Genomic DNA, 25,946 nt, shown 5'->3' with positions numbered 1-25,946 from the left:
TTTTACCACAAACGTGGCACCTTGTCAGGCAATACAAGCCATTCTCCTTTGCGTAGTAGTATCTCTTACTTTTCTAACTTTTATTTCCATTTGTGGTGTCTTGAATCTTGAAACCAGCACTGGGAGGTGCCACAGGGTATAGATTTTAGTGTGTCTGTATGCATTCCCTATAATTTAGATATTATCTATCCCAAATATTGTACATGAAACCTTTCTCAGGTGACAGATCTATCCCTGACAGCTGCTGCAGAGAGGTCCTTCCACTGATCTTCTATAGAGACTTCTAGCGCAAAAATGGAAACTGATGCCAATGGCTGGATTACATTGCTGCCGCAGCCTTTGGCTGACCTCAGCAATACAACTTTCTTGCCAGAGAAGAGCAGTAAAGGGACCAGACATAAAGCAAAGATTTTCTCTTCCATACCTGCTTCACAGTTGCCAAATAATGAGGAAGGTTTGAATGGGAATGAATATAATAATAACAATACAGAAGAACACTTGGGGCACATAGCTTACTCCTTTTTCACAGCTAGGAATCCAGCCTAAAAGAAAATCACCTGCACACCTTGCTATCTGCCTGCATCTACTTTTGCCAGACTTTCTGGAGGACATACTGATACAAAACATCTGACAGAAGAATCAGAATTAGCTTCTGGCTAGAATACAGGCCAGTGAGCCCCAAACAGATTTGGTGGCCAAAACCAAACAAACTGTTTTTATTTGGATTTGGCTATTTATTACTTTCAGAACTAAAGCAGAAATAAGTCTGTAGAAAACTCTCCTCAGCGTAGATTTTTTTTTTAATGTTAAAATATGAAACATGTATGAGACTATATCAAAAAGATGCCACCATCTATTTGTCAATATTTTTGAATTCTTTTGTGGCTAGTATTGGTCACCAAGGTAGATTTTTTTAATGATAGAGTGTCATATATTTTTAGATGATCAAAAACATCTCATGAGAACTTTTTCAGTGTTCAGAACTCAAGTAATTCACCATAAGCTGATGACTACAAATTTAATGATTTATTTTTCCTGTTCGTGATAGTACACACATTCACCAGATCTGAAAACACTTGTGAAAGGTGGCTGTGTTTAGAGCTCCATAGTGTCTGATCTCTGAGCCCTGACCCTGCAACATTCCTTTTGTTCCCTGCCAAAGAAAACCTGATTAACATCATTCTTACTCAGGATCAAAGCCCCTGACTTCTAAAGGTCTTTCCTATTACATGAGCACCATGAAGACTCCCACCAATGCAAGTCACAACACTTGCAAGTCAGAGTGATAGAAAAGGGACCAATGGGACCACAGAGGATATGGTAGGAAATCTTTTCCAAGTATATCTATAATAGTCAGATCTGTAAAATACCGTGCTTCTAAGTTTTAAAAGAGAACTTGAACTTCAATCATTTTAAGCAATTGTCATTTTCTTGTTTTCTCTCAAGGTGCATTGTCCCAGACTTTATTTATTGACCTCCAAGGGCTTGTCTTTTTTTTAGTAAGAGTTGGACATCTTAACTTGAGTGCTCACTACTTTTCTGCAAATATGGATACATAATACTTAAATGAAAGTTTAACACAAAGTTTAAGCAAAGTTTCAACTGTTATTAATTCAGTGGATTTTCAGCCTTAATAGGAAATGATCTCATATTCTCCACATATCAGTTCAAAAGGGAGAATCCAAGGGGGAAACAAAAGAAGAGAAGAAAGTGTAGCAAGGGTAGAGAAATCTGATTACACATTAGTATTAGCACTGCTGTTGGTAAAAAGAATCTTAAAAAGAGAACCAACAAACCAACATAAGAAAGTTATCTGACGTATATTCCTATATAAAAATGCTAAATTTATAAATTAAACAACTTAAAGAATACTTTTATTCTTAAATGGGCATTAAAATTGATCCTAAGCTTTCCCTGTGAAGTCTCTATTAGCTGTATGCTACTTACTAAGATAATCAGGCACTTGATTATACCATATTTAAAATAAGTAATACCACATTAATTTTATAGTATCTAAGCCATTCAGTTTCACAGGTGCACAGGTTCACCAATAAGCTGTTCCCCTGCTTATATTGATCAGCCAATTCTTATGTGGTCTATATGCCAAAACAGTACACTGGTCTCCATTTGACTTCCAGCTCATGTCACTACTTTCAACTCCTACTGAAGTAAACAGAAGGACTTCCCTTGACCAATTAGCCTGCAGTTTTCAGCACAGCACAAGAGTCTACATTATCATAGCATCCATTCACTATTTACAGCTCTCACCACATTCACATCTCACAGAGGTAGTTGCAAGCAATGCAATTTAAGTGTATCCCCATCACTACCACTTGCCAAACATTTTGTTGAATGTTTTGGTGTTTTTCCCACCTGTTTAGACAAAATGGCATATGCATGCTATGCCTTGAAAGAAAACAAAAAAATGACACTTGCTAAAAATATTTAAAGTTCAAATTCTGTTTTTGAACAAAATTATGTCGTCTCTATTCTTGGATATTGATGGTGATAATTACATCAATTATTTCAACAATGTAGTCAGTGTTGTCACTTAACATGTTTCTCAGGCATTTTTTTATTCCAGATACCTTAAAACCTAAATACAGAGTGAAAATCAGCCAAGAATATCACTAGGTTCCATCCTGTTATACCGCTGTGCATGTTGCTCCTTGAGTAAGTGCTTGGCTGCCTTTATTTAATTTGTGAATTGCTCTGGGCTGAAACTGTGACTTCATTTGTTTCTCAAATATCACTGGGCAGTTTTCCTGCTTTGCCTCTGTATTTCAATTTACTACAGCATAACTCAATTGTTTAAATTTACATTTGAGGTATGCATGCATTTATTCTTATTGATTGTGAATAGAAAAAAAAAGCAGTCTTTCAGATGTAGTCAAACTAAGAATAGCATTCACACACGTGGCAGGATAGATATTAGTTCCAGAGTTATTTCTAATGCTAGAACTGAAAAGCCCTTTTGAGCTTTCTAGACCAGACTGGACTGTAAGTGGGAAGACAAAATCTTTGATAATGTTGTTTCTTGAGACTTATTTAGTATTAAGAGCTATGACTGATGCCAACAAAAGAGTACATAAAACTCTTATATATAATGACACAATCTCCCTTAGGTCACAGGTTTGAAATAAGGTTCATACAGACATAATAATTCATTCTTTCTGATTCATCTATGAGATAAAGCTTAACTTGTAATCATTACTTGAGACAAATTGCAGCGTATTAGTTTTGAGCTACCAAATGAACCAAAAACATATGAAATAATGCAGCAATAATTTATGAAAAACAAATAAACAAACAAAAAAACCCTCCTTCCTTTATTATCTTGGCTTATATGCTTGAGTTCCAAGACAAGATTAAATAATGTACTAGATAATAGTTCGTAATAATTATACCATAAAATGAAGTGAAGTGAAAAAGCCTGACTTTAAATTATAAAGCACTTGAAGAAGATAGAGACCATTTCTTAGTGTAATTTGTGTTAGTCTTCATTTTAGATGGATATTCTTCACAGAATACTACCTGTACCTTATCTTTTTCGCTGAATAGGTCATGGAATGAAGAAAATATACTTCAGTCTTTTTTCTCTCATTTTTCATTCTGAACTCCTTTTTCCACTTACTGTGGGAATGATTACACTGTCAATGATGTGGAAGCAGATAAGGAGTAACCTGAATTTAATTACTGTAGGTCTCCTATCACCCTTATTGATTTTTTTTCATTGCTTCAGTAGATTTTATCCTGGTTTACATCAGTGTAAATGTAAATAAGATCAAAATCAGATTCCAAAGATTCACTCAGCTGTAAACTATTATGTTAGGAAATAATGAGATACATTTGCATCTTTATTTTACTTAAATTTTAAGAGAAAGACAGAAAATATACATAGTTTTCTGTAGGTACTATTAAATATATAATTAAAAATGGATAAATTATGGGACAGTTCCTGTACAGACTAGAGTCGACAGATCTTGCCTTCACTGAGGAGAACACAACCTTTACAAGTCTGAGATAAGCATAGTAAGTGCCATTTTCTGTCAGTATGCCACAGCACTTCCTAGCATTTTTGCCATTTTTGTCTTTTTAGCTCCATTTTAAAAGTAATGTAAAAATAAATGTGGTAAAACAAGCAAAGCAGACATATTGAGAGGAGGGTGGGATGAGAATAGGAATGAAAACTGGAGCTGTAGTTCTGACCATCATCTCTCTGCCATTTGGAGTTTGCTATGAATGTAGCAAAGTGATAGCTATTTTATACTGTTCTGAATAAAAACCCATGCTGTAAACGTGTGATCCATCCTGTGATGGGCAAAAGGGGATATTTTTCCATGACTATATTTAATTGCTGTGTGCATCTGTGAGCTCACTTAAACCCCATCTGTACTCTACTTCACAAAGCCACAACCCAGCCTTTCCTGATCAGAATTAGGTGTGTTGGACAACATAGCTTCTGCACAAATTTCAGGAAAGTACTGATATCTATCTATGTTAGTAAAATATTCTCCTTTTCACACAAAGCTCTTGTTTAGGCTAATGGTAGTTGTTTCCCAGGGGCTATACATTTCCCAGTATTCTCCTGTGTACAGTTTCATCAAGGAGGGAACCTTGAATGCTTTTGGTCCCTTTTGTTGCCATTGTTGCCTTCTGAGTAGCTGATATTTTGTCAGTGACAGAGAATCTGCACTATTTATGGGTTTTGCACTATAAAACTACTGCAGCCCAGTCACATGGCTTCCTTTTCTAAGCCATCTGTCACAGAGGTCTGGAATTTTATGTGAATGTTGGTTGTGCAGACTTAACCCAAGTTTTTTTATTACGAAAAATGTCAGCAACTACAATATTTAGCATTTTACTTTACATTGGTCATTAAACTTGATTACTGTAGCTCTGTTTCATGGCTATAGTTACATATCAACTCTGAAGCCAAAAAATACTGGGGCGATCATGGCAGAGCTGTATTGTCAGATCCTGGAGTGTGAACTTGGCACTGATATAGTTAATATCTTGGATTTTTGTAACTAAGGTTTATTAATGCTGGTATAAAAATGTATTTGATATTATACAGATGGCATAAGATGTGGTGGATACTAAGTTATTATCCAGGATAAGCTGCACTGTCAAATTCAGGGCTTAAAACTATCACAGGAGATTAAACTATTTACTAAAAAGGGGCAGAAAGATATAACCAAAGCGTCTTAGTATGAACATATTAGAAGTGTATTTACTTCCCATAAATATAATAAAACATCTCTTTAAGCTGTATGATTGAAAATGTGAACTTTGTCATGCAGACGAAGCAAATGTAAGAAGTGTCTGAGTTTCTGACCTGGGGACAAGCAGATGGCTTGGTATGCTTCAGTCTAGGTGTGCATCTATCACAGGCCCATGGATACAAAATGGAGCCAGGATCCCCAAGTAAGGAGAGATCACTGGCCCTCCAATTTTCATCTTCTACCAAGATTTTCCTTGTGATTAAAAATATTTCATCAGCTGCATTTCACCTTTAAGTGAGTCACCACTGACAGTGGTAGAAGACAAAACTGCATGAACGAAGCTTGTGCCTTCAGTCCAACTGACTTCGTCATGTCACACTTTCAGTACAGAGGAAGAACTCTCCGCTTCAGTGTAACTGTTTTTAAGATTCATAAGTAAGCATAAATTTGGTTGCCCTATCTTTAACCATTCAATGACAGACTAATCTCCAGCAATAGTTAATGGGAAAAAAAAGGAGGAGATTTGCTGTCAGTGTCTCATCTTTTCCTAAGAAAGAGATCAAAGTAAAATGGAAAAACTTGCTCCTTGGGCATATCTGTCTCTTTTTTCAACAAAGGATCTAAGTGATTCAACTATGGTACAGGCTTACTTTTTTTTTTCTTACTCTTTCAGAGTAAGAAAGCTTGATGTGGACTAATATGACTGTCTCCGAAGTTACCCAGCACCTAATACATCTAGCCTCAAATTCCCAAGTGGCTTCTGAGCTTTGTGGTGATGGAAAATAGTACTGACGAAAACAACAGGAGAATTCATCCGCATTAAATATAGCATTCAACATGAGTACTACTTCACATGACCTTGTCATTTATCTCTGTGGTCTCTGTATATTTTTCAACTTGTTCAGGTTAACACATACAACTAAGCTACCAAGTGTTCTTTCAGAAGGCACCTTTTTCACCTCTTCCGCTACTTGATTTAATAACTGCTTTCAATAGTGAGGACCGGTCTTACCAATATCTAAACACTATGCCAATATGCAGTGTTGCTCCTTACTTAAGGCATACATATTAATTCCAGACAATATCCCTGCATTTGAAACAGGAAGAGTGAAGGTACAAGAAATCCCAGCTATGAAAAGGACACCTTGAGCAATTATGTGTAGACAGGAATTGCAATGGTCACAAAGGAGTTCGCAATGGTAAAATCACCATCAGGTGATTTATCTGTCCACAAGGATAGGACAAGGGAGCAGTATCTCATCAGTGAGTGGAAGCAAGAAGTTTTTCATCTTCTTTAAGGATGATGTGGACATGCAAAAGCCTGCTTAGGCCTATGTCCAGAAGCAGAAAGGCTTTTTTCTCAGTGCAGAATGGGCTCAGGGTTAGCTCTCATAGCATGAGCGTGAGGTGAAATTTTTTGTTGCATCTATCACTAAGCTGTACTTTCAGGAGCTTTTTGTCATTTCAAGAAGAGGAGTTTTTACTGTGGAAGGCAGAACAGTGAGCTTTTCTTCCTTGGTTCTCCTCATACAGTTAAGCAGGACTTGCTTTTTCATATGAGCAGGAACTGCCCTGAGAGATTCTCCCTGCCTGGAAAGAGAAGTTGGGTCTCTTTCCAAACTGCACACTCCCCTGTGATCAAGCTGCTGCTTGCTGTACTTCCTAGAATAGCAGAGGCTCTTTTTACTCATATTGGAGGTCTCCATCAAGGAGATTCTTCCAAAGATTCTTCTGTGACTCTCAGTCTAGTGCTCTCTATGCAGACCTGGTTTTGTGGCAAAACTTTAAAAGATGATTTCCAACTCAGATTATGATTAAGATAATAATGTGTGAAAAATTCTCCCACTGTGTTTCTTTTAGGCATATTTCTTACCCCTCCTTCTCTCCTCCATGATGTAGATGTAATATTTGTGAGGTGTGTGGGGGAGGGAGCATATGTAATAATAATGCTGGTGATGACCTAAACAATGCACTAATGCTTTTAACTGTGAATTGGGGTCATAGTTTTCTGTAAGAGTGAAAAGATCAAGAAGATTTAAAGCTAAACTTTTTTTAAATAAAACTAGATTTGTGGTGTATAGGCTATGGTTTAGAGGCATTTTTTTTTTAAATTCTACTTACAATGTTTAAGCTGAGATGCAGGGACACCATTACTGAAGCTACCCTTAAGTCTGCCTAAGAGTTGGACATTAACTGATATAAATTGAAAAGCTGGTTTTAGATTCAGATAAATTTAAATAAAAGCATGCATTTATACTTATCCTTTAAAAGCACCACATGTTTATGTTGCAGCTTCACCATGTCCGTATTTAAGCATGTCTCTGTTTCCTGTTGCATATCAGGGAACTGAGATAGAAGTGGATGAAAATGGCACTCTGGATTTGAGCATGAAAAAGAACCGAAGCCAAGACAAAGTTACGCCTCTCACTTCTTCCAGTACAGTACTTCCCACTCCTTCCTCTTCTCCTTTCAAAACAAGCAGCATCCTGGTAAATGCAGCCTTCTACCAGGCTCTTTGTGAGCAAGAAGGCTGGGACACACCAATCAACTACAGCAAGACACATGGCAGGAAAGAAGAAAAGGAGGTATTTTTTTTTCAGTTTCTGAGTGATTTTTTTCTGATGGATGAGTGGTCAGATAATGGTATTTCAATAAATCTCTGCCAGTGAGCCTTGGATCTCACAAGTCCATTGGTTCAGAATCCCATCTGAGAGCATAAATTCAGAAATAAAAAATTGTTTGAAATTCCTGAAGGTTTTTGTTACAAGTAGCACAAAAGTATATGTATGTGATTTCCACCAATAGTGATGACTTTTATTCCATAAGAAAACATCAGGGAAAAATGTAAGAGTACATACAAATGCCTTCTCTATTCAACCTATCCTAGGGAACATAGTAAGTCAAACTTGAAAACATAGAAAAAAAAGTGAAATGGCCAACTAAAATTTCAGTAAATGCTTTTACTTAGTAACTTTGCACCTTTCATGGCTATTCTTCCTGTCTCCCCCTTCCAACTTGATCACGCTATTGGTTTTGTTTACTTGTCATAGAGATTTATCCCATGTTGGCAACATGGCAGCACAGTCTTCTATTGTTTTTCTCTCCTTCTATTTGACAAGCTTTGGCTTTCAGTTATTTTTCTTTTGTTAGTTTTCTTTTGCTTGAGTCTGGCTATCAGAATATGGATTACTTGATTTTTTCTTAAATAAGGACAGAATCATAAGTCATTTTAAGTCTAATTAGACAAAATCTTGCTAATTAACATAAACAAGCCTTAGTGATAACCTTCAAAGTAGAATGTTTTGATTTGAACTTTTTTATTTGGCTTCAAATACATTTACTTCGTATTTGTTGTTTTTATATTGAATAAAACATTTGAACATTTTAATTATTACAAAATTATCTTTTCTTCAAAGATCAAAACTGATACTTCAAGAAGGCATACAGAATGGTAAAGCTGTTTAGAGCTGAGGTTAGGGGATTCATATTTACGATTCCAAAAAATATCCGGAAATAGAAGATAATTCAGTTGAACGCATAAAAATCTGCCAGGATTGGGTAAAGATCTGCCTCAGTGAGACAATTTGTGCTATGGTGGATCATTTATCAGAAGCGTGATTGTCTTGAAGAGCACACTCCTTACACCTCTGTGGGGCTGACTGTGCTCTCTTCCTCAGCCACAAGGCTCTGGGAACCTGTATCAGTGTTCTGGCGTGAATGTCACATAGTAGACTGAGGGCCCCAACTTTGAGAAAACTGTCTTGCTGCAGGATATCAGTTGATGCCACAGAACTGGCAGGGGCCTATTCTGTTGCTCCTCCTCCCTGCAGCAACTGAGGATCAGAGAAGGAGCTGTAGCAGAAGCACCTCCATATTCCCCACTCTTTATGAGCTTTCAGATTGCCAAGACATGTGGCTGCCTGCTTCACTAGGCACCAGAACAGGGAACTGGATGCATCAGCACACTACACAAAATGACAAAGATCACTGTTCAGGCACTCTTGCCCCTCACACTCTGTGCTTTGACACTATATGGCTTGTTCCTAATTGAGGATCTGGACCCAGACCTCTGCTGTGAGCTTTTGCCATCTCAGTGTGTCCAGTGATCTCAGGGCCAGAGGCTCTGTTTTGCAAATCGAAGACTGGCAGTTATCCTTATGCAAAGAAAATGACTGATTATATCTATTTCTAATTCATTGTTATCTGGTTCATATGCACAACAGTTGCTTAATTTTGGTAGTAATTTCCAGAAAATATTGTCTCTCTCTCTCTCAGTGAAATAGCCTGTCCAGATGCCCCCTTAAAAAAAAAAATCTGAATTTGGAAAAAGCTCAAAATCACTCCAAAAGGAAAGCGCTGAGAAATAACTAGAGCTGTCAGTTAGTTCAACTGTCAGTTCTCCAAAGATTTCAGGGCTTAAAAATGTTAAAAGTGCCAGATGCTATTATCTGTTATTCATGTTACCATTATGTTCTGGTCTTTGCTGAAATCAATATAAACTTCCATCTGTACATTAATGGAGTTTCATTGCTTGCTTGCTTTCTGGAGTGTGCATGCGTGAATACACACATGCTCTGCAGAAAATAGTGTGTTGAAAGCTCTGCAGAAAGTAGTGTTTGGATGGATTGGTCTGGTTTTCCTTTTAGTCTGGTATTCTTCAGAATTTCAATAGCATTTAATTATAAATCCCATCAAATTGAAAAGGAAAAATTATACATACGCTTAGCTGTCATCATCATCATTTAAAAGACCAAGAAGTAGGAAGCACTGAAGGTGTTTTCCCAAGGGTTTATCTCGCCATCTAAAGCTAAAGCTCTGGAGATAGATGTGGTCCCTTGTGGGCTGCATGTATTGACTCTAGGGCGAAGAAAGGCAAAGTTTGGGTATTCTTCTGGATCTTGGGAGAATTTTTCTTTTTTCAAAGAAGCACAACTACGAAGTTCTTGTAGGTTTTTCTGCATGTCTGTGCATGTATAGCTGTTGGTTTAAAGATTTAAAAATCTTAGTCTGGAAAAGCTGATTCTATAAATCCAGAATTAAATTTTGGAAAAAAAAAAAAAAAGATATGGATATCATGTACATTAAAAATATGCATATAGATGTACTTATGTGAACCTTTATCTTCCCATCTTATTTTTTTTTAATTATTTTGTAGATAATTAAATGAAATTGTGTATATCAATCTCAATGCTGCTGCATTTTGTCAAGACCCAGTATGTAGAATTAATAGCCAGTCCTCTCTGTGCAATACGTGTCAGTCAGTGACTTGACAAATATCTCACACAGAGAGGTTTCTTGTCCAACAATTGATAAAGAGATATCTTCCATTTGAATTAAAGAACACAAGCTGTAACTGAAGACATTAAAAAACTCTGCAGTATGAGCAGGCTGATGTGTGCTTGGTCTTTATACATTTCTAAGATTCATCCCATGTATGCACTAAATCTTTAGAAAAAGCACTGTCTCCCAGTTCAGTAATACAGATGTAGCCTGTTGGATTAGCTGATAAAAAAAAATGCACAAAACTCATAAGTCAACCTTCTTCAACATCCATTATGTTAAATGGAAACCAATCTATGTAGGGCTTCTGAAGTTATCTTGATATCTGAACTCTGCAGCTGTCAGGAGAAGATCACCAATTTGTTGTTCTTTTGGAGCTTTTGATTTTATGGAGACTTACAGTAGTGATAATCCCTACAGAAGCTTTAATTTACATGTATGAAAGAAAGTCAGGACAGAACATGTGGACAGACATAGTAATTAAATAAAACTCTCTTCCTGCAGCTTTAAGAGGAAAAGCATCCACATATGCGACTAGAATCAGGATTTAACTTAATGCTGGAAAAACAGTCTCTCAGGTTGCTTGAATCTGGAACAAAGCTGGAGTTCCTTTTTCTATTTTCCGTTTTTATCTTCTTGGCTTCCATGTTTGGATGACTTTCAAGTATTTAGTATTTCTATATGAATGTTTTAGCAATGCTGATCTATTACTCTTCTATTACTCCTTATGTGAAATTTTCCTTTAGAAATAAAATTGTAAGAGCCTGAAATACATGTTTACTTTTATATCTTAAAACATGACTTATCAATTACTATGAAAGACATTTTTTTCTGTTTAGAAAAGAGGACATGCATTTTTGTTTTCTACATTTGTAGGAGACGAGATTATTCCCAAACAAACTAACCCCACAAATGTGGCTCCAAAAATCAGTAGTAATTGATATATCAATAATATGACATGAATTTCTATGTGTATGTATAGTGCGAATTACAGTAGGCAGTAGGTAGCCAGTACCAGAAAGCAGAAGGAAGTCATATTGAAGATCCAGTCTCCAAACAGGCAAAGATAAGCTGCCAGAATTGATGACCATATGGAAGCTTTATCAGAAGAAACACCCCCACAGAGCTTACAAGTCCCAGTAGGCAGAATCTCCATTTTCAGTCCAGATTCTTCTCAGCCCTCTACTATGTGCTTAACAGTTCTGCAGACAACCCTGCCCCTCTGTCCTGGCACATTCATCAGCTGCACAAGCCCAGAGAATCTACAGCACCAACCCTCAGAGTTTAGCAGAAGCTGAGAGGTCCTCCCCTTAACTGCAGGCAGCAGTTTCTGCTCCTACATGTGGTAATCTCAGGGTGCTACCTGCCTGAAAATCAGATTGAAGTTGCAAATCCAACATGAGTTCCCAGCAAGGATTTATAGAGATTTAATAATTGATGCTAAGGGCTTTGGAGATTTCTTGAATGATGAAATATCCACAGAGCATTACTCCAGAAATGAAAAACTTAACCTTCATAAAAATAGTAATAATTGAAGACATTAATCCTCAAAACAGTAAAAATGAAGATATCTGAAATGATCAAAGTTTGCTTTTTTTTTTCAGAAAATGAAAATGTTATATTCTCCAGGGCTCTGGATTTCCAAAATGTTTCCCCAGGAGAGTGAATATTCACAGTGCATACTATCTATCAAACAGGCTTGTAGCAATGATTTTAATCTACAAGTAGCAGAAATCAATAACTACCTTTATCAGCCTGCTGCTAAGAATATCTGTGTTTCTCTTCTCATGATTTTTATTTTATCAAGAATCTTGTCTTTGCATAAGACATCAGATCATAGCTTTCTACCAACCTAGAAAGTGTTGTATTTACATATTTTTACATAGGATAGGTTTTTAATTTATGGTTATAATTTTTTAATTCACAATATGGTACAATGGTTCTCACTTCAACTATGTATAAAACACAATGAAGCACTTGCAAAGAAAAAGCAAGTATATGCTTTCTGAAGTCTTGTTTGGCTTTACATTCAACAATTGCCTTAATTTTCTCTGTGTGTTTTTCTGTGGTCTTCATCATTGTTATATAAATGTAAGCCTGATTGTCCCTATGTACATATTAAAACAGCACTTACCTTCAGAAATAATTTCACAATATACAGTTCAACATTTTAAAAAGTCTACCTGCCAGTGCTTTGAATTACAATGCATTAAACTTTCTTAATCACTCTTCTTGTGGTACTTTTTAAAATGTTTTAAAAGACGTTCAAGTTATTTATTGAACATGTAAAATTCTCTTGATGAGAGAAACCATTTGTCACACTCTCATCTAATATTTCAGAAAGACACAGTGAGCTCTCCAGAAAACATGGAAGAAAAAAAGTATCCAGGAGAAGTCTCCATACCAAGTCCTAAACCCAAGCTCCATTCAAGAGATCTCAAAAAGGAACTCATCACGTGAGTCACAAAAAAACCCACCATTTTCCTCCACCCTTCTAAAGACCGAGTAAATTGTTTGTCTGAGTGCTGATTTGAAGTGCATTTGAGGGAGCCAAGCAGGGAGACCTTCATGACTGATCACTGCAGGTAGTTCCTGCTGTAGGTCAGCATGGAGCTGAGACAAGGCAGAGGTAGGTCTGAGAGTCTGGACAGATTCAAGACTTATATTGTGCTCTATATCAGTTTTTATTCTTCATGTAGGTAGGTAACAAATGGGCAACAGCTACAAGTAGGCTGTGTTAATGTTTATGTAATTGAATAAACTTTATTTGAAAAGTCTTTGATATAGATCCACTTCCAAGGATTTGTGGAGAAGTGCAGCAGATTTTGCAGACATTAAGCATACAAAGTTCAAAGGATAAAATAGATAGTGAATAGTGAGGAACTGCCCCAGGGTTGTCCAACCCTAGGAAATACGGTTAAGTTCTTAATTTGCTTCCTTCAAAGCATTCTGTCATTCTGTCCTACTGAAAATCCAGTGGACTCACAAATTCATACTCGGGGAGACTAGGCTGATGCTCTCTTTTACCAAGAAAAGAGACTCATTTGCTTAGTTTTAAACTCCAAAATTTTACTGTTTTTGACAGCAAAAAAATCAGGATAGTTTTTTTAAATCTTTTTGCACATAACAGCTTGTTTTGGTTGAGAACAGTTTCAGTAAAATTGTCACAACCAGCTCGTAATACTGGTCACCTTTTAAAATCCCAGTTAGGCTCTTCACAAAAACCTACTGGATTTACGTCAACATTGCTATCAATAGAGTGGGTTTTTTGCCATATGGGATTGAGTAATCATTTATTCCACTTTTCTTTTTGTCCTCAGTACAAAGTAGGTCTCTCTAGACAAGTGGAACGTAGTATTACTTAGTGATGACAGTCTGTAATGTATCACTGCAGGCTCCTCCATAAATAAATGAGTTGCATCCCATCACCTTGTGTACTGCTCCCCAGACTCGGTGGCACTGAATCAGTTAGATATGACTCTGTCTTTAGAAATAACATTTCCCTGGGGCAAGCTTCTGTGAAGAGTGATTCTTTCACCTCATGTCGTGCAGCCTGCATGTTGCCTACTCACCACATTGTATCTGTACTTGTAGTTCACGACCTAAATTGAAAGAGGTCGTGTTTGTTTTGCCTCCTCTAAAACAACTGCGGACAGAAATACTCAGAGTTTATTTGCTGAAGACTCTAATGGCTTTTCCTTTGTATTATTTATTCCTTTGTGATACTGACCTGTTTTGAGATGGCTGTGAAACACTTTTCTAATCTCTTAAATAATAATACTCCATAGTATTTACAAAAACAATGATAATCTGACAGTGGTTTTACTGTATTTTTTTCACATGCCGAGTAGAAAGAGGCACCTAAGATGTAGCTGTTCTAAAAATTAAATAAGAAATAGCTTTAATATATCAGGAGAATGTAGGTGCAATTATGGGAATCAGTTTGCATTTCTGTGATCCCACTAAGCCTCAAAACTCATACAGAACAATCCAATACAGGTGGCTCCATCATGAGGAAGTTTTTAAAATGACATAAGCACTTGCAGAGAAAAAAAAAAAAAAAAAAAAAAATTGACCCCATTATCTCATTTGCAGTGAACTACTGTATGAATATCATCTTACTGCACGTGCCTCCTATTTTTCCATGCTGATTCTCTTTACCAAAACTACACTGCTCAGGTTGAAGTGGGCTGTGATATCTTGCTAAGGCTTTTTTATAGATTTGAAAAGTTCCTAGCATTCTGCCACTTCAGAGAAAATAGGCCGGTGAGGATCTGAGGTATGCTTTACTCATGGAGCACTAGCTCAATGTTTCTGTACAGCTTCTGATCACCCTTCTTAACTATGGGTCCATTTATAAGGTGAATGGAGGGCCTGCTGTTAAAGGTTTTAAAATATTGTGGAAGGGTATACTTTACTTACTCACTCCTCCTCATCCACCCACAGATTGCATTTCTTGCAATTTTTGCACTCTTGCAGAGCATCAACTGGGATCAATCTTATAAATGATCTCAGTGTTATGACTAAAGTTGAGGTGAGGAAAAAAATGACATTTTCTCCAGGTCAAACATGCCTCCATCTCTTTGCATAAAGGAAAAAATCCATTGTGCTAAATGTACACCACTTTTATGCCACTTCTTATTTCAGCTGTGAAAAATCCCATGAAAACACATTCATTCTTAACTTTAGCTAATACATTTTCTGTTCTGCAAGCAACCATAGCATCTATTTCTCACTTATGTCAGCAAATAAAGATCCTGAATGCGTTTCTAAAAAAGGTACCTTATTTTAGTCAGAAGCTAAAGGAATGATTTGGGATATTATTGTTCTCAGGCCTGTGTTACACACAAGATTAGATAGGAAACTTTACCTCTAGGATTTATGAACTGCAGTTAAAAATTGGTAGCAATAGTGAAGTTTCTTTTCAAGAATCTGAGTTGTAACTGAAAAACCTATGCAAAGCAAGGTGGTTTCACACTTGCATAGATCAAATAAGTAAGGTTTTGACTGATTTGCATGGTGGAAATAGGAATTTTTTTCCTTCTGTGCTTCAAGTACTAATTGCAAACTAGAACAGTTATGTAGATTTTGTTAGTTTTTGTGGTGTCATGATGGTATTGAGATGGGTTTGATGAATATGATTGCCCTACATATCGTTATGTACGTAATTGCAGGGTAAGCTATGTGATGTGTTGTACATGCTCTAACCTCTCACTGCATCTTTGCATAGCTGTCCAACTCCAGGATGTGATGGTAGCGGTCACGTAACAGGAAACTATGCCTCACACCGCAGGTAAGAAACAACAGGAAAACCAAAGCAGGAAGTAGTGCTACTTTTACCTGCTATAATTTAACTTTTTTAATATACTAACCATGGATAAGTGTTCAAAAGTAATTTACAGAAAATAATCCATACAGAAAAGTGTCTGTTTTTTCCTGTTTTATATTTTGTAGAAGGTCTGGACTCAATAGTCTGATGGATTAGGCAGCGTATGCTTATTACTCAAGATGACTTAGCATAGACATGTAGATAAGTCATTTAGTAAAGGTTGCATTTCTCTAAGTGAACAAGCACTCTCTATACAGATGAGATATTGGATGGGATTTTAAATAAGGTTTCTGTAGATACCTCTGTAAGTGGCTTTGAAATGAACAGAACTTCCAATACATCCTGTAGCTGCAAATTATTTCTTCAGAATAGCCTACTGTCTACCTGGGGGTTGAAACAATATTTTTTTCTGTTTCCTTTTGAGAACAAGATGGAAGCAGCCACATGGACCTGATGCTCTACCTGCCCTTTATGTAGAAAAGGCTCTGCATAACACCACATTGCCAGTTAATGCTTTATAGGGACTTAGAAAACTCTAGCCCTAACCATATATGTTTCCAGTAATTTAAGGGTCTGGCATAGATTGCTCTTCCTTTGTCAACAGGAAATATTTGAGGGTCTGTTTTTTTCCCATTTTTAGTCACAGGTTTTATAAGATTGTTGTTTTAAGAAAGAATATATACATTTTGTTTCAGTGAAACATTCTACATTGTATTTTTCAGTGTTTCTGGGTGCCCATTAGCTGACAAGACATTAAAATCCCTTATGGCTGCTAACTCTCAGGAGCTTAAGTGAGTATTAATAATAGTAAAAATGTAATTCTTATTTATCTTTGATCAACATGTTCCCTAGAGTAATTGAGCTGTTCATTTGAATTACTCTGAGCAGCGAAGTATGAAATATTTCAGTGAAGTTCACTTATTAAAAGAGTTTATTTCTCTCGATTTGCCTTTCTTGTTTTTAGTGTCCCTTCATTTTCATGAATTAGCCAGGACATGAAGAAAAAATACTGAAAACATTAAGAGTAACAGTATTTTTCATTCAGAAAGAAAGAGAAAAATATTTAAAACACACCACTGATTAGGAAAGATAGAATAAATCAGAAAACTAGACCAGAACTCCTGCATATCATTTTTTATCATTCAGCACCATATACTATGTGTTTAATGTCATTGAAGCAGACATCAAGTCACATGATTTTGTGCTGGCATAATTTTCACCATGAAATGTCACTTACAAAAGGGCTGTGCGGGCTCTGCTATATAGACAGATGTATAGGGACATATGAATATTTCAAAAATCTGTAGTCAAGAGAGGCACTGGCAACCAGTCATCTAGTTATTGAATTGCCTTTGTCAATAAGGACATGGGGAAGAGGAAAGGATAATTAGAGTTCTTTCATAGCTTTCTCTCTGCATCTTGTAAATTGGATCCTGTAATAGATGGCTTGGAAATCTCATGGATGCATGTAAAAAGAGAAGAATCCCGTGACCGTCCTTTCTGTCCTTTACATTCATCCCTAATCCAGACAGAAGAAAATAAAGTCCAACTATGGCACAGTTACTGATACGATGATATTTATGACTGTACTGATTACACATAGATTTGGCTCAGTGCTTAGTCACAAGTTAGCTTACCTAGATCAAATGCTAGTGGTCTCATTCTTTAGTCCAATAACATGAATTTAAAAAAAAAAAAAAATGAACTGATGGTAGTTATGGACGTGAATCTGCTAGAATGCATCAAAATAGCAAAAAAGGTGCATTTATATGGGCAATTGCTTGAAGCAGTTCTGAAATTTATTAGGGAAACTAACATACTGGCACAGTATTTCATTGAGTCTCAAATGTATAAAATTTGATTTTAGTAATTTTTTAAAAGAGCAGCACAAGAAACAGGGAACTGACGTGAAAATGCTGACAAATTTGAAATCATTTGCTGAGTCATATGTATTTGTCCCTGCTTTTTCTGGCTTTCTGCCATACATAGACACTCACACAAATATTTTGAATAGTTGCTCTTCATGCAGCCCCTCCCCCCCATATTCATGTGTGAATAAAGAAATTTGCATACCAATATGGTTATTTTTCCACTAAAGCTTCTAGAGTTTTGGTCATGCCATAAGGAAAGAGGAGCAACAGCATATGACTTAAATGACAAACTACACATTGTACGCCATGTATTATAAGTGAGTTGTGAAAGACAAAGTCAAAGTTCATGAACGTTTCACAGACAGAAATATGTTGCATAATGCACTTAGCATTTAATTTCAATTAGCTAGAAAAGAGCAAAAATCAAAATCTGTTCGCAGACAATTTGCAAAAGGGAAAAGGGCGAAATAAAATCATTTTCCTCAAATGTACCAACTTATTGTAGCTTCCTGCAAACGTAATTCAGGTGAAATTTTAAACAAAATTCTGCTTTTGATAACAACTAAATGAAATCTTTTGCTTCTGGTATAGTATAGTGATATCAATAGTTAGTTTTACTTCACAGAGATGAGAGTAAAGGGCATAATGCTCATAGAATCAGGCCATCAAAGAACCCTCATGTAGTTAGGCGTGAAGATGAAAAAGCTGTGTATTTTTTCCAAATGTTATTCGTGTTTAGTTTGCCAGAATCAAGATATGATTTTGGCTTTAACTGTGAATCTCTAAGCCAGCAAAGATACAAGGCTTCCATGTGATCTACAGTTTGGAAATAAGGAATATCTGTTCAAAAAGTAAATCTTTGAGTCAAATTCAAGAAATCTAATATCTGAGAAATTCTCATTGCACTGTGCAATTAAGATGGTTGAATTAAAATACACTGAAATTGATAATGGATTTTTAAGTATTATGGAGAGTTGTGATTTAATTCACTTTCATTTCACCAAAGAGCTACTTATCAAACCTTAAACAAGTTTAAAGTATACTATATAAAAATATCTAATTAGAGTTCAGAAACTTTAGGAAATAGGTAGATTCCATATACCAAGTTATCCATATTCCATCAACAGCATGATATGGTCTGATAAGTAACTTTTTTAAGTGATCTGTGTGGGTTTGCCTAAGGTAAAGTTCCTATCCAACCATTTCTTAGAACTTTACCATCAGTAGAAGTATCAAAAGTGCTCCTAGATTCTCAGCTGAGTGAATCAATTTTATGTGAAGTTGTAGTTTGTCTACCTAAAGATAGAACAACATTGAAAAGGGGCACAGAATGGCAGGTACTTGATGCATGGTTACAAAAATTGCTGTGAAATCGCTGTGAGATTTCTTAGAAATTGTTTTTAGAAAACAAACTTAATAAAGTGTAAAAGAATCTGTAACCTACACCCATTCGAGAGCTGACATTGTTTAACTTGAGATCCTGTGGCTTCTGGCCCTCCAACACAAATCTGATTTTCTTGGCTCTGCATAGTAACTCCCTAAGCTGGGGCATCAGTTCAAACTCATCAGCCAGTTTAAAGCTGATCAAGATCCACATTACTACTGACTGAAAGGCAATGCACTGTTGGTATATCTTGTATTGTGAAATTTCATAATATCATTAATATCTTACCTTCATATCTTTAACACTCTCAAGAATGCTTTGAATTCCAATCTGGTTGTAAAGTCTAACTGCTACCTTGGGAAGCAAATGCAGATGGGGAGATTCAAAATTGTCTCACTGTACTTTTCTGTCCATAACTCTCAGACTCATGATGTGAATGTTTTCCATAAAGAGCTCTTGGTAGATTAAAATCTGTGTGCAGTCTATACAGACAACTCTTCCATCTGTGATCATCTGATAAAACAAGTAGCCCAAATTAATACCCATAGTATTTGGCAGGTATTCTGACTTTTCTGGTGAGCATTCATGCTCTCCAGACATCTGCCCTAACTGCCTGCTTCATATAACATTGTGCCCAGTCCTTGTCCTATGCTCAGAGAAGTCAGCATTTAGCTGAACCGTCAAGCATATCTGGCACTCTGCAACCCACACCTCTACCTTTGTTGTCATTGTGAAGCGTATTATTCTGCCTAAATATTTTTGTTCAGAAAATAACATCATGAAATGTTTTGAAATTGTTATTTAAGACAAACAAACATACAAAAATAAACAGTTTTCACTTTCTTCAGTTGAAATTATTTACTGAATTCTACTTAAATCACTGAGTAAATCTGGTTATGTCCAAAAGAAAAACATGTTCAAATATTCAAAGATACAAGTGCACACTTGTATCACAAGTATTATGTAGACATAATACTACAGTTATACATGTAGAAGTTTTCTGTGGCAAACTGTGTACAAACAACCTGATCAAATCACTCATCTTCTCATCTCAGGCAAGATTCAATAACAACCAAGATCCATAAGAGATTTCTTAATGATTCAGTCAAGATTGTTTGGCAAAACTCCTGTAATTCTGAAACTCTGTAAAAATCATAGCATTTAAAAGGCCTTTAGGGATGATTAACGTAACAACCTGGTGCTGGAAATGTGGAAATGGCTGGCACTACTTCTAAAAGTAAATATTTTCCTTATGCTCCTTTCTGTGTTGAGGCATGTTTCTCTAAAAAAAACACACATATACAAATTCAATGAAAAAAATGACAACAAATGACCCTCCCCCCCCCCCCCCAAAAAAAAAAAGAAGTCTGAATGACTGCTTCACCAGTGGAAAGTGATGTCAGTAAGGTCCTGCTCCCAAACCCACAGAAGTCGGTGGAAATACCTACTGACTCCAGTAGGCTTTGGGAGCCCACTTTGCAAATTTGTTTATTTTCATTGTATGGATGATTTAGTACTAAATATTAATTCTTGAAAGGCTTCTATTTTTTGCACACGCACACACACACAAAACCCCTTAACTATGAGATGTAGACATAATCCAATTGCCAAGCTGAATACCCAATTGAATCTAGAGTTAAATAGATAGATATCCTGTTGTATAATTACAGTGCTAGGAATATACAAACTACTAAATTCAAATTCTGGCTATCACACTAACTCTATTGATGTCCAAAAGTAAAACTGCTTCTCTGCTTCCATTTTCCCTTTTGTAAATACTGGCAAAGTGCTTATTTGTATCTGTACCTGTGAATATCAGAAGGATAACAAACAAATACATAACAGTAAATTTACAAATAGATCTATATCAATCCGCTTTTTGCTTGTTTGTTTGTTTGGCTCTGTACAAGGAAAAATGTTTGGTGCAAACAGTGTTATGAATTGTTTAATTCCATATATCATATGCAGTACATTTAAGTACATGTTCCTTACTAAAATTCAATTATATTTAAAAAAAAAAGAACTATTTTGCACATTAAAAAAAAAATCAACAAGAACTAGCTTTAATTACTCAATGAAAGATATGTGGTGGAAGCATTCTTTCACTCTAGACAAAAAGCACCAAATACACGTTACTTACTGCTATCTTCAAAGTCATGTAAGCTCCCTATATTATTCTATAGGTGCCCAACACCTGGTTGTGACGGCTCTGGCCACGTGACTGGGAACTATGCATCACACAGAAGGTAGGGACTGTCTCATGAATTGAGACTGCAGCACTCAGGGTTACTGGCAAGCAGCATCCTGAAGAGGTGGATTTTGTTCTGTGTGCTTCTTGCAGCTTATCTGGTTGTCCCCGTGCCAGAAAAGGTGGTATCAAAGTGACTCCTTCCAAGGATGAAAAAGAAGACCCTGAACTTAAGTGAGTATAAATGTGTAAGACTTTGTGAAGGGGGAAAAAACAGTAAGAGCTGAAGGGATGAAACATCATAGGAATTACCCAAGCCATCTGACAATAAGCCCAATAGCTGAAGCCAAACCAACTGCTTCAGCTTTTAGTGAAGCTGATGGAGTCCATCACATTGGAGCTTGAACAGTGAGGAAGATTTGCTGTATTTTCTTGTATCGTTCCTACTAGTTTAAACTGATAGAATTTCACTTGAAGTGAAAACTGAAAATTCAGTGGGTATTTACTGCATTCCTTATTTGAATGCAAATTCCATTAAAATCAGTAAGTGATAACTGCCAGAATGTAGACATGAAGATTTAATTGCACTCGTTATTTTTCTTACTGCTTGCTAATGATATATGAGAGACTGCATAACAGTGGCAGAGCAACCAAAAAAAAAAAAAATAAAAATCCTAAACCTTCCTTTCTTCCTTTCTTAGCATATGTTTCCAAGAGTTTTCCAGTAACATGGATCAGAATAAGTTTGAACCCAGCCTCCATGTCAAAAACACAGAGAAGAGAGAATGCTAATGTTTCATATACCTACAGGTTGTGATTTATAGCTTATGATAGAATTTCAGTTTTCTTTTCTGGTAAAATACTATCTAAACAAATCGTTTCATTTCTTAGGCTGTACAAATTCACTTTACATTGCCTAATCTTAAAATTAGGTGAACCTCCATAACTCAGCTTGACATGAACTGAATGCTCAGGTATAGCGCATCTTTGGGGACCAAGCGTTAATATACCGATGCAATGTGACATAGGTAGCTGAACATATTTTCTCAGACTTCCTTGAGACTGCTTTCACCAGATGTCTCTAGTAAAAACCAGCGTTCTTTTGCTGTGTTTCTGTAGATGTCCAGTGATAGGCTGTGATGGCCAAGGTCACATATCAGGTAAATACACTTCTCATCGCACTGCTTCTGGTTGTCCTTTGGCTGCCAAGAGACAGAAGGAGAGTCCCGTCAATGGGTCTTCACTATCCTGGAAACTGAACAAACAAGAGCTGCCACACTGTCCTTTGCCAGGCTGCAACGGGCTGGGTCATGTTAATAATGTTTTTGTCACCCACAGAAGGTATAACTTTGTGTTTTCTTTTTCCTTTTTCCTTAAAGTTCCCCTGTTGAATTGGCAACAAATGAGGTTACAGTCTGAATAAATTGCGCAGAGATCATTTAAATAATGAAATAGTTTACATTGAAACTGAAGTAATATGGATCAGAACAAGCTTGAAACAGCTTGGATCAACTTTTAACTCTTATTTTATGTTCCCCTTGCAATGTGACTTCCCAAGGTCTTTTTATTCAGATTAACAATTTCTATATGGTTTAAAATTTAATAAGAGTTCTGTCGTAGGCAAATATGGAGTTGGATCTGTGTATCTTTTATTGAAAATTCAAATATCATTGAAATGTCAACAAAAGGGATTAAGCAAGAGCAATGTCTGCATTTATTTAATCTTTTTATCAGTGGCAAACTTGTTTTCATAAACTTTGTATTTAAATCGCTAGAACTGCACAAAAAATTAAACACACAGACCTCATGGATCACACAAGTTTGCTGTTACAGTTTTACAAAAAAGCTGTCTTTACAAAGTAGGAATCACACATATAGCCAGTGTTCAATAAATATCAGATTTTTATATATTAAGATGAAAGCATTAATATAATTTGAACATGTTCAATCAATATTACTACAAGAATCTATCTACAAAATAAGAAATACTACTTTGTAAAGTTTGATCTTCTGTGCATAGAGGGAATTAAATTTCTATTTTACATCTCCTTTGCTTTCTTTTTAACATTCTGAATCAAGTTCTCTACAAGAATGTCCAATATGACCAGAACCATTCACTCAAGGAAGTTCAGTATAATTCAGCAGAACTGTGTGTTCAAATCCCACAGCCTCGGAAATTGGTTGCTTAAAGGTTCCCCAGCAAGCTCCGTTGCTCTTACTTTTCCCTTTCCTTTCAACCCTTGGGTTCATTCTGGTGAGCCACTCCTTTTTCTCACACTTTCCCCTATCTCAGCCTCAAGCCTGTGGCTCTGCCCCAGCCCACTCCCAGCTCAGCACAAGACTTTGTTTTTCCTTATTTGGTTGAAATATAGTTAAGCAGAACTCTTAGCTCAGCTGCTCGGACAATGTCCTGCAGTTTGAGTGACTTATTACCAGTTCCATCTGCAGCAAAGTTTCATGGTTGTGGTGGATTCAGTAGCTTAAGAGTAAAACTGCTCTGCACGCATTTCTCACTATGTAGCATTTGATACTGGGACACTGCCAGTCCTCAGAAACAACCACCCAGGATGGAAATTATATCACAAATCCTTCATTGAAATTTTAGGCAGCCCTACACGGAACCTTAACTTTTAATGCCAATGCCTCATCTATATGGCAGATGTAGTGGAATCAGACCATGATGGGAATGCTGAGGGATAAATTCCTTAAAGAGCTGTGAATTGTTCATATGCAAATTTACCTATAGCAGAGAAGAAACCTCCAAAGCAGTGGATTTGTCCATAGTTATCCTAAATTTATGAGCATGGTAAAGTCTTTACATTAGTCATTGTCATTGCCGAACCGCTCTCCATCATTTTTGAGAGGTCTTGGACAACAGGGGAGGTCCCTGAAGACTGGAGGATAGCCAATGTCACTCCGGTCTTCAAAAAGGGCAAGAAGGAAGATCCGGGTAATTATAGGCCTGTCAGCCTCACCTCCGTCCCTGGAAAGGTGATGGAACAGCTTGTGCTGGATACCATCTCCAGACAACTGGGAGAAAAGGAGGTTATCAGGAGTAGTCAGCATGGGTTCACCAAGGGGAGGTCGTGCTCGACCAACTTGGTGGCCTTCTATGATGCTGTCACATGCTGGGTGGATGGGGGAAGAGCGGTAGATGTAATCTACCTTGATTTTAGAAAGGCGTTTGATACTGTCTCCCACGACATCCTTATAACAAAGCTGAGGAAGTGTGGGATAGACGAGTGGACAGTGAGGTGGGTTGAGAACTGGCTGACTGGCAGAGCGCAGAGGGTCGTCGTTGGTGGTGCAGAGTCTGGCTGGAGACCTGTAACCAGTGGTGTCCCCCAGGGGTCTGTGCTGGGTCCGGTCTTGTTCAACATCTTCATCAATGACCTTGATGAGGGGATAGTGGCCACCCTCAGCAAGTTTGCTGATGATACGAAGTTGGGAGGATTGGCTGACACGCCTGAAGGCTGTGCTGCCATTCAGCGAGACCTGGACAGGCTGGAGAGCTGGGCAGTAAGAAACCGGATGAGGTTCAACACAAGCAAGTGTAGGGTCTTACACCTAGGGAGGAAGAATTGCATGCACCAATACAGGCTGGGGGATGAGCTGCTGGAGAGGAGCTCTGCAGAGAGGGACCTGGGCGTCCTGGTGGACGACAGATTGGCCATGAGCCAGCAGTGTGCCCTCGTGGCCAAAAAGGCCAATGGCATTCTGGGGTGCATTAAAAAGAGCGTGTCCAGCAGGTCGAGGGAGGTGATCCTCCCCCTCTACTCTGCCCTGGTAAGGCCTCATCTGGAGTACTGTGTCCAGTTCTGGGCTCCCCAGTACAAAAAAGACAGGGATCTCTTGGAAAGAGTCCAGCGGAGGGCCACAAAGATGGTGAAGGGCCTGGAGCATCTCCCCTATGAAGAAAGGCTAAGTAAACTGGGTCTGTTTAGCCTTGAGAAAAGAAGACTGAGAGGGGACCTGATCCAGGTTTATAAATATCTGAGGTGTGGCGGCCATAGTGGTGAGGCCAGTCTCTTTTCAGTGGTACGTGGAGACAGGACGAGGGGAAACGGACATAAGCTGCAGCATAGGAAGTTTCGCACGAATGTGCGTAAGAACTTCTTCACGGTGAGGGTGACGGAGCACTGGAACAGGCTGCCCAGGGAGGTTGTGGAGTCTCCTTCTCTGGAGATATTCAAGTCTCGCCTGGACGCCTACCTGTGCGACCTGGTGTAGGGAACCTGCTTTGGCAGGGGGGTTGGTCTCGATGATCTCTAGAGGTCCCTTCCAACCCCTACAATTCTGTGATTCTGTGATTCTGTGAATACTATTGAAAATTGGGGCTAATTAACTCACACTATGCAATATGATACCTTCAAACCAATAAAATAAAAAATTGGTCTCTTAGATTACTTCTGTCCTATTTGAGGCTGGATCACTCTTAAGATCATATAATTAGTATAGGTTTATGATGTTATATCCTTACCTAACACTTGAAACCCAGCAAACCACCCAATGACTTTGAGACAATGACAGCTCTGGGCTGAGCTGCAGACCGATACTCTAGAAATGGAAAACTAGCACATTTAGCTAAGCAGGCAGGAAGCAAACTTAAACCTTCCAAAGTTTTTTCTTATTTATTTATTGACTTATTCATTTCCTTTGTAGAAACACC

The 25,946-nt window shown here is 37.3% G+C and overlaps 1 protein-coding gene across 1 annotated transcript in view; it reads left to right on the top strand.

The window, feature by feature from the left end:
* The window catches only part of ST18 (ST18 C2H2C-type zinc finger transcription factor), a 168,249-nt gene that overhangs the window by 134,131 nt on the left and 8,172 nt on the right, over nt 1–25,946 (top strand). The window contains exons 12-18 of the mRNA XM_085221091.1: nt 7,568–7,810; nt 12,846–12,961; nt 15,736–15,798; nt 16,557–16,625; nt 21,273–21,335; nt 21,431–21,511; nt 22,397–22,618. Coding sequence (XP_085077217.1) covers nt 7,568–7,810; nt 12,846–12,961; nt 15,736–15,798; nt 16,557–16,625; nt 21,273–21,335; nt 21,431–21,511; nt 22,397–22,618 — 857 coding nt within the window. The remainder of the gene's footprint in view (nt 1–7,567; nt 7,811–12,845; nt 12,962–15,735; nt 15,799–16,556; nt 16,626–21,272; nt 21,336–21,430; nt 21,512–22,396; nt 22,619–25,946) is intronic.

Source organism: Meleagris gallopavo, chromosome 3, assembly GCF_905368555.1.
Source record: "Meleagris gallopavo chromosome 3, MGAL_WU_HG_1.1, whole genome shotgun sequence".
Classification (NCBI taxonomy): Eukaryota; Metazoa; Chordata; class Aves; order Galliformes; family Phasianidae; genus Meleagris; species Meleagris gallopavo.
Note: the sequence above shows the minus strand (reverse complement) of the source record. Positions and strands in the feature narration are given on the sequence as shown.